The sequence below is a fragment of the Corythoichthys intestinalis genome, chromosome 15 (genome assembly GCF_030265065.1).
Source record: "Corythoichthys intestinalis isolate RoL2023-P3 chromosome 15, ASM3026506v1, whole genome shotgun sequence".
Lineage (NCBI taxonomy): Eukaryota > Metazoa > Chordata > Actinopteri > Syngnathiformes > Syngnathidae > Corythoichthys > Corythoichthys intestinalis.
Window position 1 is genome coordinate 33989757 of NC_080409.1, and position 17792 is coordinate 34007548.

Sequence of the window (17792 nt, forward strand, 5' to 3'; positions counted from 1 at the left end):
TCCGATATTTTTTTGCCGATTCCGATACTTTGAAAATAACGTGATCGGACCCGATCGATCGGCGTCTCTATTTTGTATACAGTTGAATTTACCTTGCAAATGATTTGCAAATCACTGTTTTCAATCAATAATCAAGGTGAATAAGAGTATACTTTTATTGAAGAAAAATGGTAACATAAGGAAACAAACGGCAGTTGAAAATATATTTCATGTGAGTGGTTGCACAATCTGATGGTTTACATGGCGCCAAACAATCAAAAAGAATAAATTAAAAGTAATGTCAAATAGGAACTTAACACTTCATTTTAGATTTAGGTGTGGACATCCCGATAGGAAGTAACACATTTTGCCGCACCAACGGCCTCAAATCAGCCTGACGGCGGTGACAGTCACGTCTTCCTCCACCAACAGCCTATAAATATCTTGCAGATCGTAGCCATCATTCTCGTAAATCACCTCATCGTCGTTGCCGACAGCCAAGCGGAAAATGTCATCGCTGCACTCGATGGTCATCTGAAAAAGAATGCACAAATAGTCCACCTGGGAAAGCCGCATGGAGCCAATATGGGAAGATGCTCCCGCCGCCGATATTTTTCAAAATTTGAGCTGTGCCTAAAATGACACACTGACCTCAAAGTCGCTTCCGGCTGCGAAAGGGAAGGAGTCTTTCTTGATGACCTTGTTGACATACTTTCCGTCAACATGACTACCGATGCGGGTCAACAGCTCAAGGTCCCCATCTTTGAAATCAACTTCGATGCGCAATGGAGTGTCATGACCGTGGCCTAAGGACAGGTGGACGATAAACCTGCAGTACAAAACGGTGGGCGTATTAACAGTGAGTCTTACACATGGTGATGGGAACAATTACTTGATTGGATTGGGCTTGACTTTTCCTTGGATGACGATGATGTGTCCCGCGCGCAGACGCTGCTCAAACAGCACTTCGAAAACCTCCTACAAACACATAAATGCAGCGTAAAATTGATGCATTGGTCAAGATCGCAATGTGCAACAATTCCAGAACATGCCAACTAAAATTCAATCATCAACTCACTGGATACACATTCACTTGGAGGTTGCAGGTGCCTTTGATGCCATCGTACACAATCTCATCGCTTAGGAAACAAATGTCAGCCAAGGTAGGGCACAGGAAGACTAGAGATTTCAAGTATGAGTAAGCAAGTTGCAAGTTTGGAAGAGTCCCTGTGAGAGAAATTTATTCATGCTTAAAACACAACCATTATACATTACACTCACCGGCCACTTTATTAGGCACACCTGTCCAACTGCTCGTTAACACTTAATTTCTAATCAGCAAATCACATGGCGGCAACTCAGTGCATTTAGGCATGTAGACATGGTTTAAGACAATCTCCTGCTGTTCAAACCGAGCATCAGTATGGGGAAGAAAGGTGATTTGAGTGACTTTGAACGTGGAATGGTTGTTGGTGCCAGAAGTGCTGGTCTGAGTATTTCAGAAACTGCTGATCTACTGGGATTTTCACACGCAACCATCTCTAGGGTTTACAGAGAATGGTCCGAAAAAGAAAAACTATCCAGTAAGCGGTGGTTCTGTGGGCGGAAATGCCTTGTTGATGCCAGAGGTCAGAGGAGAATGGCCAGACTGGTTCGAGCTGATAGAAAGGCAACCGTGACTCAAATAACCACCCGTTACAACCAAGGTAGGCAGAAGAGCATCTCTGAACGCACAGTACGTCAAACTTTGAGGCAGATGGGCTACAGCAGCAGAAGACCACGCCGGGTGCCACTCCTTTCAGCTAAGAACAGGAAACTGAGGCTACAATTTGCACAAGCTCATCGAAATTGGACAATAGAGCAATAGAAGAAAAACGTTGCCTGGTCTGATGAGTCTCGATTTCTGCTGCGACATTCGGATGGTAGGGTCAGAATTTGGCGTCAACAACATGAAACCATGGACCCATTCTGCCTTGGATCAACGGTTCAGGCTGGTGGTGGTGGTGGTGGTGGTGTAATGGTGTGGGGAATATTTTCTTGGCACTCTTTGGGCCCCTTGGTACCATTTGAGCATCATTGGAACGCCACAGCCTACCTGCGTATTGTTGCTGACCGTGTCCATCCCTGTGTGACCACAATGTATCCAACTTCTGATGACTACTTTCAGAAGGATAATGCGCCATGTCATAAAGCTGGAATCGTCTCAGACTGGTTTCTTGAACATGACAATGAGTTCACTGTACTCAAATGGCCTCCAGTCACAAGATCTCAATCCAATAGAGCATCTTTGGGATGTAGTGGAACGGGAGATTCGCATCATGGATGTGCAGCCAACAAATCTGCACCAACTGTGTGATGCCATCATGTCAATATGGAACAAACTCTCTGAGGAATGCTTCCAGCATCTTGTTGAATCTATCCCATGAAGAATTGAGGCAGTTCTGAAGGCAAAAGGGGGTCCAACCCGTTACTAGCATGGTGTACCTAATAAAGTGGCCGGTGAGTGTATATTTTGTATGCTTTTGTTATGCTTGCATGAGAACATTGTAGCATAGAGCGTCATTGTTATAGTAATCTGTTTGAGTGTGCCTTACCATGGCCTTGACGATTGTAAACTGTATCACAATTTGCCCCAATATGGACTGTTAGGTTTCCTGTGTTTTTTATTATGCCCTGAATGAATACAAGGGAGGACTGTGGTTTCTTATCATCGTTCTAGCCAGAGCCAGTGTTCAAGGTCTCAGCTCAAAGATGTTTTTGTATGGAAAAATACCCAGGTTTGTGAGATGATGAGTTTAGTTTCTTAGTAAGTTTCGTTTTACGGTGGGCTTCGGCACCACCCTTTCAAAATGTCCAGCCTCTATTGTTCTTCTTTGTACTTCTGGGTGATCACAGCTCCTGGCTGGGTCACATCATTTTGTACCCGAGAGCTTTTGTTCATAAAGCCTTCGAAGCAAGGCAATCCATGGTTAGGATCGCATTCATTTCTATGACTGAGCTATCGAGGTAACACTTGTCTTGGAGTACAAATTTGAGCTTCCCTGACAGTCCCAACTAAATAATCAGAAAACTATTGGATCATGTGCTCCGTCGAAAAGGCAAATTCAAACTGCGTTCACATCAGGGTCACATTTTACAGATGCATTTGAGCCCTGACAATTTGAAACCTCACTTACCAAACTTTAAGCCCCACCCTCTCAAAAAGGTCCATCCCTACCATCCTCAGAGCAACCATGGCATCAGGGCGCCAAATTTAAATAAGCAACTTGCTCGGCCCCATCCTGTACAACAACAAAAGTGGGGAAGGCTGAAACAATTTCACCTTTTATGAATTATCGCCCACTGCTTGTGCGCAAAAGCACTGCACCTCGCAAAGACCGGGAGGAGGGGCATAAAAATAATAATGGCAATGCAGGGACAGTGTTGCAAATAAGTATTTAGTCAACAACTAGTTGTGCAAGTTCTTCCACTTGAAAATATTAGAGAGGCCTGTAATTGTCAACATGGGTAAACCTCAACCATGAGAGACAGAATGTGGAAAAAAAAAAGAATTTTTAAAGAATTTATTTACAAATCATGGTGGAAAATAAGTATTTGATGAATATCAAAAGTTAATTGTAATACTTAGTCATGTACCCTTTTTTGGCAATAACGGAGGCCAAACGTTTTCTGTAACTCTTCACAAGCTTTTCACACACTGTTGCTGGTATTTTGGCCCGTTCCTCCATGCAGATCTCCTTTAGAGCAATGATGTTTTGGGGTTATCGTTGGGCAACACGGACTTTTAACTCCCTCCACAGATTTTCTATGGGGTTGAGATCTGGAGACTGGCTAGGCCATTCCAGGACCTTGAAATGCTTCTTACGAAGCCACTTATTTGTTGCCCTGGCTGTGTGTTTGGGATCATTGTCATGCCGAAAGACCCAGCCACGTCTCATCTTCAATGCCCTTGCTGATGGAAGGAGATTTCAAAATCCCTCAATACATGGCCCCATTGATTGGTTCCTTTACACAGATCAGTCGTCCTGGACCCTTTGCAGAAAAACAGCCCCAAAGCATGATGTTTCCACCCCCTTGCTTCACAGTGGGTATGGTGTTCTTGGATGCAATTGAGTATTCTTTCTCCTCCAAACACGAGAACCTGTGTTTCTACCAAAAAGTTCTATTTTGGTTTCATCTGACCATAACACATTCTCCCAGTCCTCTTCTGGATCATACAAATGCTCTCTAGCGAACCGCAGATTGGCCTTGACGTGTCCAGGCTTCAGCCGGGGGACACGTCTGGTTGTGCAGGATTTGAGTCCCTGGCGGCGCATTGTGTTACTGATAGTAACCTTTGTTACTGTGGTCCCAGCTCTCTGTAGGTCATTCACTAGGTCCCCCCCCCCCCTCCGTGTGGTTCTGGGATTTTTACTCACCGTTCTTGTTATCATTTTGACGCTACGGGGTGAGATCTTGCATCGAGCACCACATCGAGGGAGATTATCAGTGGTCTTGTGTGTCATCCATTTTCTAATAATTTCTCCCACAGTTGATTTCTTTAAACCAAGCGTTTTACCTATTGCAGATTCAGTCTTCACAGCCTGGTGTAGGTCTCCAATTTTGTCTCTGGTGTCCTTCGACAGCTCTTTGGTTTTGGTCATAGTGGAGTTTGGAGTGTGACTGACTGAAGTAGTGGACAGGTGTCTTTTATGCCGATAATGAGTTAAAACAGGTGCCATTAATACAGGTAACGAGTGGAGCCTCGTTAGACTTCGTTAGAAGAAGGTAGACGTCTTTGACGGCCAGAAATCTTGCTTGTTTGTAGGTGACGGAATATTTATTTTCCACTCTAATTTGGAAATAAATTCTTTAAAAATCAAACAATGTGATTTTCTGTTTTTTTTTCCACATTCTGTCTCTCATGGTTGAGGTTTATCCATGTTGATAATTACAGGCCTCTCTAATCTTTTCAAGTAGGAGAACTTGCACAATTGGTGGTTGACTAAGTACTAATTTGCCCCACTGTAAGTAATGTCAATGTTTGTTAGCTAGTAAAACTAACGTTGGTTCCCTGTTCCAGTTGCCACAATGAAACACTACTCGTGCTGGATGGCGCCTTTGTTGCCACAGCAACCCGTAAGATGGGTCAATAACGTGGCCCATTCTGAACAGTCCCAATTCCGATTTGGACACTTGCAAAAAAAAAAAAAAAAAAAGCCAGCCATTAAAATCTGATTTGAGGACCGAAACAGATTGGAATCAGATATGCCTGCAATCTGAACACAGCCGATGAGAAAGGCAGCAGTAATCAACAATGAGTGAACTCACCTTGGCAGCGCTGACAGATGTAGCCACGAAACCATTTGCAGTTCAAGTCATTCCAGCGACGATTCCCGTACCGTATCTCGGCACAATTTTCATTCCCGCGTCTGTTGTTCGGCTCATTTGGATACCAGTTCCTGAACAGAAGCAGCTTTCAAGCAGAGGTCTTACCACAATTTCCTGTCCGATTCTCATTTGATAGTTTTGCTAAAAATACAAATTTGAAAAAATAAAAAACTCCCCTGACTTCATTTCCCTAATCGCGTTATGTATTACATTTTTTTCCTCAATTTTTTTTCTGAATAAAAAAATATATATGGCAGAAAACAGACAAGGCTGAAAAAGCAGTTTCTGCTCTTGCACCCCTCTTTAAAATAAACTGCTGTATTTTAAGCTAAAAGAACTGTTGTGTTTGATAGAACAATATGTCTATATGCTGCCATAGCAGATTCATGACGTATTAAGCCCAGAACTATTTTCAATTTGTCCGTTTTACCCTGGAAACCCCCGTTTACAGACGTCGCACAACCGCTTGTTTCAACCCAGCCACGAAATGTCTGTCATTTTTAGCTTAGAATCATTAATTGATGTCTAATATAAAAAAAAAAAAAACACTTTAAAAATCATTCACTTGCATATTTTAAACCTTTAACCAAATTACGTCACAAAGAAAAAAATGATGTCTGTAAAAAAAGTCACGGATATCTACCTCATAACTATGGCTTAATTGTATTTTTTTTTTGTTACTGTCACATTTTCTCTCATATGTTAGATGATAAATAATCGATCCAAACAAAGAAAAATTGAAAAACAACATTTAAAAGGGTAAATTTATGAAAAAGAACTTCTCGACCACTCCCTGATGTCTGCGATTTCTGCATCGCAACCCTTGTTATATTACCATGTTACACCCACAAAATCACCCAAAAATCCAGCTGTGGCCATTCACAGCTGTGTCTTGACACTCAGTTGCCTCGTTTACATGGAGCCAAATATTCCAATTACAATCGGAATATTTGTTCAAACCGAATAAATGTGTTCCATATAAACACCTCATTCGGAATGAACACGCCCAAACCGAATGACTTTCATTCCGTTTCACAGGGGTGGAATATTCCTTTTCCCAAACCGATTAGAAGTAAAATTATATCATGTAAACGGGGAAGCGGAATGGTGTCTGGTTGCATGTAAACGTGGCTACTGATTCATGCTACATAGAGTTTTTGGATCGAAACAAGGTAAGTACGCGATAATATCTTGTTAAAGTCATGGCGTCTTTAATTCTGCTCTCCCGTGCTCTCACCTTCAGATAGGTTTTTTTTTTTTTTTTTTTAAATGTCCTCCTGTTCAAAAATTTTCTTCACCCAGAAAATTGAGATTTTAAGCTTTTCAAAGATGTATCACACATGCATATAGGACATGACATTTTCTGGCGGAAAACACTCAGGTGACTTGAAGTTCTGCTCTGAGACCCCCAATTTGGCCAAAATTTCAAAATTGTCCGATATGCATGTGCGATACATCATTGGAAAGCTTAAAATCTCAATTTTGTGGGGGAAGAAAAAATTTGAACAGGAGGGCATTTTTTTTTTTTTAAATGTTTTTTAAACAGCGAAACCCTATCTGGAGGTGAGAGCATGAAAGAGCACAATTAAAGACGCCATTACTTTAATGAGATATCACGTACTTACCTTGTTTCGATCAAAAAACTCCATGTAGCACTGAGTGTCAAGACACAGCTGTGAATGGCCACAGCTGTTTTTGGAGATTTTACAGGTGAAACATGGTAATATAACAAGGGTCGCGATGCAGAAATCGCAGACATCAAGGAATGGTCAAGATTTTCTTTTTCATATACTTACCCTTTTAAACTTTTTTTTTTCTTTGTTTGGATCGATTATTTATCATCTAACATCAGAGAAAATGCGACATTAACAAAAAAAAAAAAAAAATACAATTAAGTGATAGTTGTAAGGTAGATATCTGACATTTTTACAGACGCCATTTTTTTCATTGTGACGTAATTTGTTTAAAAGTTTAAAATATGCGAGTATTGTTTTTAAACGAAATGTAAGACAAAACTTAATGATTCTAAGCTAAAAATCACAGACATTTTTAATAATAAATATAATTAGTTACCTTTGTTTTATGGCTGGGTTGAAACAAAAGCGGTTGTGCGACGTCTGTAAACGTGGGTTTCCAGGGTAAAACGGACAAATTAAAAATAGTTCGGGGGCTTAATGCGCCATAAATCTGCTATGGCAGGATATAGACATATTGTTCTATCAAACAAAACAGTTCTTTTGGCTTGAAATACAGCAGTTTCTTTTAAAGAGGGGTGCAAGAGCAGAAACTGCTTTTTCAGTCTTGTCTGTTTTTTCCGCCATAAAAAAAAATCTATATATATATATATATACACATGTGTAAATTCATGTGTAAATTCATGTTAATATTTTCTGTAAAATGGTATCTTTAAGTATTTAGGTATTGTAGTTATTACACTTTCAGGGATGGTCGTCGCTACAGTGGACAGCCATTCAAAAGTTGGCACTTAAGACCTTTATTTTTTCTTAATTCTTAATTTTATTGGCAATTATTATTTTATTAAGATTATTTTTAGGCATTTAAAAAACGTAAATATTGGCAATTATTTTATTTATTAATCAATCATTATATTTAAAGATTTTATTTTTTTTAAATTTCATTGGCAATTATTATTTTATTAAGATTATTTTTAGGCATTTAAAAAATGTAAATATTGGCAATTATTTTATTTATTAATCAATCATTATATTTAAAGATTTTTTATAAATTAATGCAACGTTGATAAAAACTAAGGAAATTAAAATGAATAACAGAAATACACACTGGTTACAGCATAGTATTTACTTCATTGAATGCCATTGACAGCAATAGACGTCCAATTCATTTAACCCTTTAATGACTATTGCACCAAATTAGGCATACACCAGATCAAAGCAGCCTGAATACTTTTTTTTAACCATCGATGCCTGTTGTTACTAATTTGCATCGTACATAAAATTACCAGGGTTTGTATTTTACCTTTTTAAAAAAAATAGGTTTTGTTTTAATGTTGTTATTATTTATTTATTATCAAGTTTATTGTGGTTTTTAATTCACTTTTTCAACTTAATTTACCATCTACTTCAGCAAGAAAAAAAGACTATTTTTATTTTTCAACAAACTCGGCGTCTACGTGTTGCACCAGGAAGACCATCGGTGAATGCTCATGTTTCATTCAGTGGCATTGACGGCGCTAGACGTCCAATCCAATTTGACTCCAAGTCAAAATGACGTCTAGCGGCTCTATGGCAGCCAACGATTTACACGAGCGCCCTCTAGGTTTGAGTGCCTCTTTGAGCTACTTACGCTCCCCCTTTGGTCAAACGAGTGCCGTCGATCCACTCCCATTTATCCTTAATATTCGTGCGTCTCAGGCCGATCCAGCTGTCAATTATAGTATGTGATTCCAGCCATGTCTATAAGAAATAGCATCATGCACAATTTATTAGGAGCAAGACAGACGGGTGGGACTTACAGTGGGGCAAATAAGTATTTAGTCAACCACTAATTGTGCAAGTTCTCCTACTTGAAGAGATTAGAGAGGCCCGTAATTGTCAACATGGGTTAACCTCAACCATGAGAGACAGAATGTGGAAAAAAAAAAACAGAAAATCACTTTGTTTGATTTTTAAATAATTTATTTGCAAATCATGGTGGAAAAAAGGTATTTGGTCAATACCAAAAGTTCATCTCAATACTTTGTTATGTACCCTTTGTTGGCAATAACGGAGGCCAAACGTTTTCTGTAACTCTTCTCTCTGTGTAAAGAAATCAACTGTAGGAGCAATTATTAGAAAATGGGAGACATACAAGCAGTGTTGTTTATAACGGCGTTAAAATATAACGGCTTTACTAACGGCGCTATTTTTTTTCAGTAATGAGTACGTTATCTAATTACTTTTCTCATCTTGGCAATGTGGTTACCGTTATTGAGACGGGAAAGGCGTGCGTTACTATGTTAGTTGACTGACGCGAGAAAAGTCTGAGAAAGACGGACTCACGGAGACGACAGAGCAGAGCACGAGTGGGGACGAGGCAAGGGAGGGTGACGCCGTTGCAAACGCGATGCTACTATGTTAGGTGGCTCCAATAATACCTGACTGTAGCCGATAGCCTACAAACCACGCCCACATGATGCTTCGGTAGATATCACATATATACAGAACTAGATGCAAATGACAGACACGGCTGTATTAGCAACATGTATTATAAAGAACTAGATGCGTTAGTAAACAGCCGCCATCTTAAAGCAGTAGTCTTCTTAGGTAGGCTCTGTTGTAGAGAACCTTCCTAGTGAACCAAAGTAAGTTTTTATCTAAAATGCTTCTAAATCGGCAAAATCTTGACTTAAATCTTTAAATGATGAAATAGTTTTAAAACTTACACTTGTCAAAAGTAGACAGAAGAGAACTAATGCAATAACGGAAGCAATTTTCACAACTTTAACGGTTGATTCACAACATTAAATGACTTCCACCCATAGCAAAGGTTACAATCTAGTTATCGCTGTGTCTAGTTAGGTTTAGGGTAAAGAATTGGGCTAGGGCCAAATCTCAAGTCCCAAAAAACCCTTTAAACTTCACATTGTGTGACCTGTTTTTTATTTTTATTATTTTTTTTTTTTGAGAAAAAAAAAAACATGAAAATGATCGCCAGTTACTTTGCCAAGTAATTACTCTTACATTCAGGTAACTGAGTTACTAATGCAATTACTTTTAGGGAGAAGTAATTTGTAACTGTAATTACTTTTTTAAAGCAAGATTAACAACACTGCATACAAGACCACTGAAAATCTCCCTCGATCTGGGGCTCCATGCAAGATCTCACCCCGTGGCATCAAAATGATAAGAACGGTGAACAAAAATCCCAGAACCACACGGGGGGACCTAGTGAATGACCTACAAAGAGCTGGAACCAAAGTAACAAAGGCTACTATCAGTAACACAATGGACTCAAATCCTGCACTGCCAGACGTGTTCCCCTGCTGAAGTCAGTAGACGTCCTGGCCCGTCTGCGGTTCCCTTGAGAGCATTTGGATGATCCAGAAGAGGACTGGGAGAATGTGTAATGGTCAGATGAAACCAAAATAGAACTTTTTGGTAGAAACACAGGTTTTCGTGTTTGGAGGAGAAACAATACTCAATCGCATCCGAAGAACATCATACGTACTGTGAAGCATGGGGGTGGAAAAATCATGCTTTGGGGCTGTTTTTCTGCAAAGGGACCAGGATGACTGATCTGTGTAAAGGAAAGAATGAATGGGGCCATGTATCGAGAGATTTTGAGTGAAAATCTCCTTACATCAGCAAGGGCATTGACGATGAGACGTGGCTGGGTCTTTCAGCATGACAATGATCCCAAACACACAGCCAGGGCAACAAAGGAGTGGCTTCGTAAGAAGCATTTCAAGGTCCTGGAGTGGCCTAGCCAGTCTCCAGGTCTCAACCCCATAGAAAATCTGCAGAGGGAGTTGAAAGTCCGTGTTGCCCAACGACAGCCCCAAAACATCACGGCTCTAGAGGAGATCTGCATGGAGGAATGGGCCAAAATACCAGCAACAGTGTGTGAAAAGGTTGTGAAGCTTGTATTGACCAAATACTTATTTTCCACCATGATTTGCAAATACATTCTTTAAAAAAATCTAACAATGTGATTTTCTATTTTTTTCGTATCCCAAAAGGTTACCCTCCTGCCTGTTTGATCAAAGAAAACAGATTGCTACCGAGATTTCAAAAGTCACTCGCTAAGTCATTGATAGCGTTTGTCCGTTCACCCCGCCCAGTCAAAACGAATTGGGTATCTAGCGCCGCCAATTGCACTCAAACATGAGCATTCATATAGCCAGTCCTGCCAGTTTAAAGTGCCTATGACAGCACAAAGCAGGTTTTTTTCTTCATATTTTCCGCGGTATTTTATGCTCCTGAATGATATGGACCGCTTGGATGTGTGTGGAAGCGATCGCTATATTTATTTAGTTTTTTTAATCTCGCGCTATGAAAATGAGTGACTTCCGGCTCCAGTCTCGAGTTGAGAAAGAGGGTGCCGTGACGTGTACGGTAGAAGGAGTCCTCTTCACTGTCCAGCCGTACTGTTGTATGAGAAGGACTACGGATTCAGCTGATCTTGCGGATTAATCCATTTATTTTGCGCATCACGCCAGCCAAACGGCTGCAGAAATTTTTTCTCCACCAGGGAAGGCGTGTGAGCCTTTTTGGGGTTTCAAAAGGTTCCAATTCACCGGAGGATATTGGCCGAAACAAGCCCTACTACTGTGGGACCATTGGACTTACGAGGAAGTGAGTAAACATCATGTTTTGTACTATGTCAAATACTGGGATCATTTTAATATGTAGTGGGCTTGCATTTTGTGGCTGACATGCTCCTTGCCCCCTCGGCCGACGACCGGCGGCTTGTCACACATCCCCTCGCCGGGAGAGCATTATACTCGCCTTTTTCCCCTCTTCATGTACCCTGCGTTCTGTCATATTTTCCGACCGATCAGAAATTGCAACTTTGAGTTAAAAATAGCCGCAAATACAGGTAGTAGCAGGAAAACGAGCTGTAAATTGCTCTCTGCCGGGCAGTTTGCCGATCGGCGAAGACAATCGACAACCCAGTCGTCATGTGAAATGATCCGGGGTAGTTATGTGTGATTTTCCGCTTCGAAGACTTTGAAACATCACTCGGTTCGGGTTAGCATGTCGGCTAGTTGTCACGCTTGGTTTGTTTACATTCTCTGAAGCCGGGGAAGGGAAATGACATAAGCCCGATTTAGGTGGCATAAAATATCGTACGGGAGGTGCAACAGTAAAGGTGAAGTCGAAAGTTTTGACCATTAAGGAGTAATTTTGCCATGTCATCTTGAATAAATGCATTTTTATTCTTTCATAGTCTATTCAGCACAAGACTGTTATTAGTCATGACCATGCCATTTATTTAGCTATTGGGGAAAAATACTTGAATAAAAAGAATATCCTGTAAAAATATTGGAGTAGAGAGACTGAAACAATCACATTTTGTGGCTCTCTTCGTCACGTTTTCCTCGTTCTGAATAATTCCCCCTCAACGGGCTGACTGGTCCTTCTCAAGCCATTTATTTAGCTATTGGGGAAAAATACTTAGATAAAAAGAATATCCTGTAAAAATATTGGAGAGACTGAAACAATAACATTTTGCGGCTCTCTTTGTCGCATTTTCCTCGTTGTGAATAATTCCCCCTCAATGGGCTGCATACTATATCAGATGAAATCCTGACTCCGCTGACGTCATCTACCTGTTGGGGACGCTAGAGCAGGGGTCCCCAATCTTTTTTGCACCACGGACCGGTGTTATTTGGGTCTTTTTTTCACGGACCCGTGCTCTGACAAATTTTGCAACCCATCAAAAATTGCAACGATGCGGTTCAGCGCATGCGCGTAACGTTAAACATGGCTGCAAATGCAGCGATTCCAAAGTAAATACTACAAACTTTGTTTAAAGAAAGGAATATTAACTTACGTTTGATCATGGAAGGACATGTAGAAAAGTTCTCCTCAGGTACATCCTGCCATGTTAGCTGCACAGAACAACTGCGCACCACTCTCTCACCATTAACGACTTCGCCTTGTCGTTAAGCATTAATTAATAAGCCCGCTTCACAAAGATACGATGTTGGAAATTGTAGCAAGGTTTTCAATTCTCTCGTAGCGATGTCAGGATATTCCGGAATGACTTTAATCCAGAACCTCGGTAGAGTTGTTGTCTCAAATGTACGTTTAAGGTCACCGTCATTTGCGATCTCTACAAGCTGATCCTCCTGTTGCAGAGACATGCTGGAATCACTCGGTTTATTCACAAACGGGTCACGAATCCACTCCTTCGCACTTCGCGGGTATTCGAGGTTGCAGGCTCATCTTCTGGCTCGTCAGGTGCCCTTTTCGCCGTAAAAAATATATCCTTAGACCTCTGTTTTCCAGTCATCTTCGCTCGTGTGGGGGCTAATTATTTCCGGGAGCAAATGTGCTGCGCCCGCGGTCTAGTAATGCGTTATTATCGAGGACAAGCGCACATATTATATACACAAACAAAATGTACTGCTAGCAGTCCAATCAATGGATTTCTATAACGACATTTGAATCTATCCTGTAGTATTATATCTAGAGTAGACAGGGATATTGGTGTGTTAAACAGGGGTTAATACGGCCAGAATGCGGTCATTGATAAATTATTATTTCTGTGCGGCCAGGTAGCAAATGCGCAGCGCTAGAGCCCTATAATGGTAGGCGTGGATAACTAGCAAATTAAAAGACTAATTTCTTGTCATCTGCGCTTTGCTAAATTGTTGTATAGAGTCGAAATGTCTCAAAATATGATTCTAATTCACATAATAATCCTATTTAAGACTTTTTTTCTCCTGTCGTACACACTTTAAAGTCAGTATTGCAGCTTGACACAAAAAAAAAGTCTGCCGAGATTTCTTTTGAGATTTCAACGTTTTCCTTTTATTTTATTTATTTATTTTTTGCTGCATTCGCAAGTTCTGTCCCCCTCTCTCGTCCTCAAAACACGAGGTGCATTTGTGCCCTCGGAAATTTTAGTCTCACCAACACAGATGAGGGTGCACGTCAAACCAATCAGTAACTCCCACATCAGAAATCAGAATTTTCTGACTTTATTCGAAGAATCACAATTCTAACTTTGAAAGTCAGAATGACTTTATTCACAGAATACTGACTTTACTCTAAGAATCGTTTTTTCTTCAATGCCCATAATCAAGGAAGTAGGTTTGCATAGGGACGGTAGGGACATAACACTACCAACTTTTTAGGATGATCAAATTGTCCCTACCTAGTTTTAAGCAACCTTATTTGGATTATATAATGACTTCAGTTATAAAGGTCATTTAGATTGTCTTCCCATATGCCGTAAGGGTAGAACTGACCCTACCATTATAAAGTGAATTGTTTTCATTATGTTCAGACTTACATTTACCCCTTTTCACTTGCTGAAAGTGCCAGTCCATTTTCCCCTCAAATGCATGTTTGATTATCTATACAACATGCCGCCTCCTCCGCCCCCTCCAAAGAGGAGGGATATTAGAAGTTTTTTTTTTCAGCCAGCAGCACCAGCTGCCACTGTATGTAATGTAAAAAGTAAAGTTGCACCGATACCAGTATCGGTAATTGGTGGTATCGGTATCGACGAGTACCAACATTTAGGGCGCCGATACCATCTACTGGAATCACTTGAACGCAAATGCACTGTCCTCCCTACGTGAGCTAACTTCCCAAATCCCGATGCATGACATCTGTATGTCTTTGTCTCAAAGTTACCAAACGAAATTAACTCCTTCGTCTTCAATTTTAAGGATGTAAACTACACCGCATATCCGCGATGTTACGCTGCTCATCTAACATGGCATTCACAAACGATTAGCATGCAGAAGCTAACGCCTGATATTTCAGCGCCAATGGGATCAGAAAGGTTAAAACTGTGGGAAACTAAGCAAACTCATGGTTTCATGATGAACAAAGAGTAGCAAATTAAGAGCACCGTACTTCAAACTCGTCCTGTTTATGAAAGTCGATTGTCATATGTGTTGTGCAGTAATGAAGTGTTTTTCTGGCCACAGAAGTGACTTCTGTGGCCAGAAAACACTCAAGCGGCGCAGCGCGCACACTAGATTTCATGAAATAGCAACCTAGATGTCCTATGTTAGAACCCATGCTAACTCTCGCGCGCACACACTAGATATCAAATAGCAACTTAGATGTACTACATTAGATCCCATGCCATTAGCTGCGTGAGCCCAGAGCGACGCATAGTCCGTATATATATATTAAGGCTGTCAAAATAATCGCGTTAACGCGTGGTAATTAATTTTTTTAATTAATCACGTTAAAATGACGCAATTAACGCACATGTCCCGCTCAGAAAGTATTCTGCCTTTTGGTAAGTTTTACAGCAAGGCTTTTTGTGCTGTCCAACAGTGAACTCTTGTGGTCGCTTAGCGACATGGTTTATTGTTTTCTTGCCAGTTCATTATGGCTGCACGACGTCTCGGGCTGATAATGTTGTTCTTATATGATCCTTGGACAAGATTTGTCCGTAAGTATGGTTGTTGTAAAGAATGTACATATTGTTAGTAAGCGAAATGTTATATTTTTTGTATGAGACGCTTTTTGTTTATGTTTAGTGAACCTGTATAGCGTGCTAAGCTAACGTTGTTGCTAATGCAATGCTTGTGTACTTTTATTTTGTAGTTTTACGACGGTCTAAAGAGGACAATGGTTTGAGGCCATTTTATTAATAAATCAGATGAAAAAGGAAGAAGTCTAATTATTAAGGCGTCGTTCACTAGCTGTCTAGCTTTGGAAAAAGTAGACGCTTCGGAGTGAGGACAGCATAGACAGATTTAAATGACAGTAGAGTGAAATGCCCACTACAGTCCTTATGTACCGTATGTTGAATGTATATATCCATCTTGTGTCTTATCTTTCCAGTTCAACAATTTATTTTACAGAATATATATATACTTTACAGAAAAATATGGCATATTTTATAGATGGTTTGAATTGCGAATAATTGCGATTAATTACGATTAATTAATTTTTAAGCTGTAATTAACTCGATTAAAAATTGTAATCGTTTGACAGCCCTAATATATATATATATATATATATATGTGTTTTTTTATTTTTTGCTAACAGAGTGGTATCGGAGTGGTATCGGTATCGGTCGATACTGCACAGCCAGGTATCTGTATCGGGCCCAAAAAATGGTATCGGTGCAACACTAATATATATATATATATATATATATATATATATATACAGTGGGGAGAACAAGTATTTGATACACTGCCAATGGGTTTTCCCATTGACTGTATCAAATACTTGTTCCCCCCACTGTATATGTATATATATATATATATATATATATATATGTATATATGTATATATATATTTATATGTGTGTGTATTTTTTTTTTTTTTTGCTAACAGAGTGGTATCGGTATCGGCCGATACTGCACAGCCAGGTATCTGTATCGGGACCAAAAAATGGTATCGGTGCAACACTAGTAAAAAGACTTCAATGTTGTGGAGGTGGGGAACACACAACAAACTTTGCTACAGAAAATCCGACCTGCATCAGAGTTAGCTTAACATTAAACTGTGTGAATTTGCTAACCTGAAAAACTCGAGTAGGAAGCTGCTTGAAGAGAAGTGTCCTCCTGTATGTGCTTTCTCCTTAAACTGTGAGAAATGTAGTGAACCAAGGTTTACTCACTTCTCCCCAATTTTTGTTTCATTTATGTGGCCTTAAAGCAGCCCAAAAGAGCTTTCATTTTGTTGAGTTTGGCTGTGCTTGTGGACAAAAGCAGTAGTGTTTTATCTGAATGAAACTCCATTTTTATTTATTTTCGTTATTTCTTGACGAAGAAGTGTTTTCAGTTATATTTATTTTATTTAGACTGACAGTGTTGAGTGGTCTTAAAACAAACGTTTATCTTTTTGAATTCCTGGATAGTTAACAGAAATTAACCATTTGTTTTTATTGTGTATGTTAATGTAATTTAAGTTATGTTCAAATATTGCAATTTAAGTTTGCTAATAAAATCCAGACATTTATGTTTTCAAAATTTTTTGTAGTTTTTGAAAACAAGGGTTTCAATCAAACGGTTTATCACCTTAACCAATACATATGAAAGTTAGCGTAAGTCAATACAGACATAATTTGCATTGATCATTTAGCCTATCAATTCGGGGTAGGTTGATATTCGTGAGAAATGTAGCCCTGGCCCCCATTCCCCCAATCAGTTTGGTCTTATGCCCTGTCCCCAGCAAAAAGTGTACATGCAGATTATGCTGTTATATCGTCCCTACCAATGTTGAGCCCAAACCTACGACCTTGCCCATAATCCTTTTCCGTAATTTCTGTGATATTATCAAGAGAATTAATGAAAGAAAAAATTGGAAATCCAACTAAACGCAAATTGGAGGAAACTAGTGAATTTCGACTCACCTGTCAGAGCCCAAAAGTCGAGCGCGATGGTTACCAGGAGAAAGCTAGGCGTCTTCAACCTTTTAAAGTTTCGATCGATCAGCTTCACAACCTCAGTATGGGTCAAGCATGCGTCACAGAACAGCAGAAGCAACTGCACCGGCGGGAGTCGGACTTTTAAGGACGCGTGGCATCACGCACACCGACGCCCGTACCAATAACAAACGCATTTTCGTGAGGCTTTGAAGAAAAGGAATTAAAGGTAGTACAGTACAAGCAGTTCTCGCATTGATCGTAATGACTTAGTTTATCATTCGGTTTTCCCGTTTAATATGGAACTTTGAACGTTGAATGTTATACAAGGGCTGTAATGCAAGATTCTCCTACGTTTAAACACGACTTCAGAGCATCACTAGAAATAATCTCATTCTAAAGTTATTTTG

The 17792-nt window shown here is 39.9% G+C and overlaps 1 protein-coding gene across 1 annotated transcript; it reads right to left on the minus strand.

Annotated features, from left to right (window-relative positions):
- Window positions 1-141: 141 nt before the first annotated feature.
- LOC130930708 (galectin-4-like) lies at window positions 142-17579 on the minus strand. Its single transcript, XM_057858752.1, has 7 exons — window positions 17565-17579; window positions 17371-17414; window positions 5290-5420; window positions 1058-1206; window positions 872-957; window positions 631-808; window positions 142-513 (listed from the first exon to the last, which is right to left on the minus strand). Exons 1-7 carry the CDS (start codon window positions 17577-17579, stop codon window positions 364-366), a joined length of 753 nt encoding a protein of 250 aa, XP_057714735.1. The 3' UTR covers window positions 142-363.
- Window positions 17580-17792: the final 213 nt, after the last annotated feature.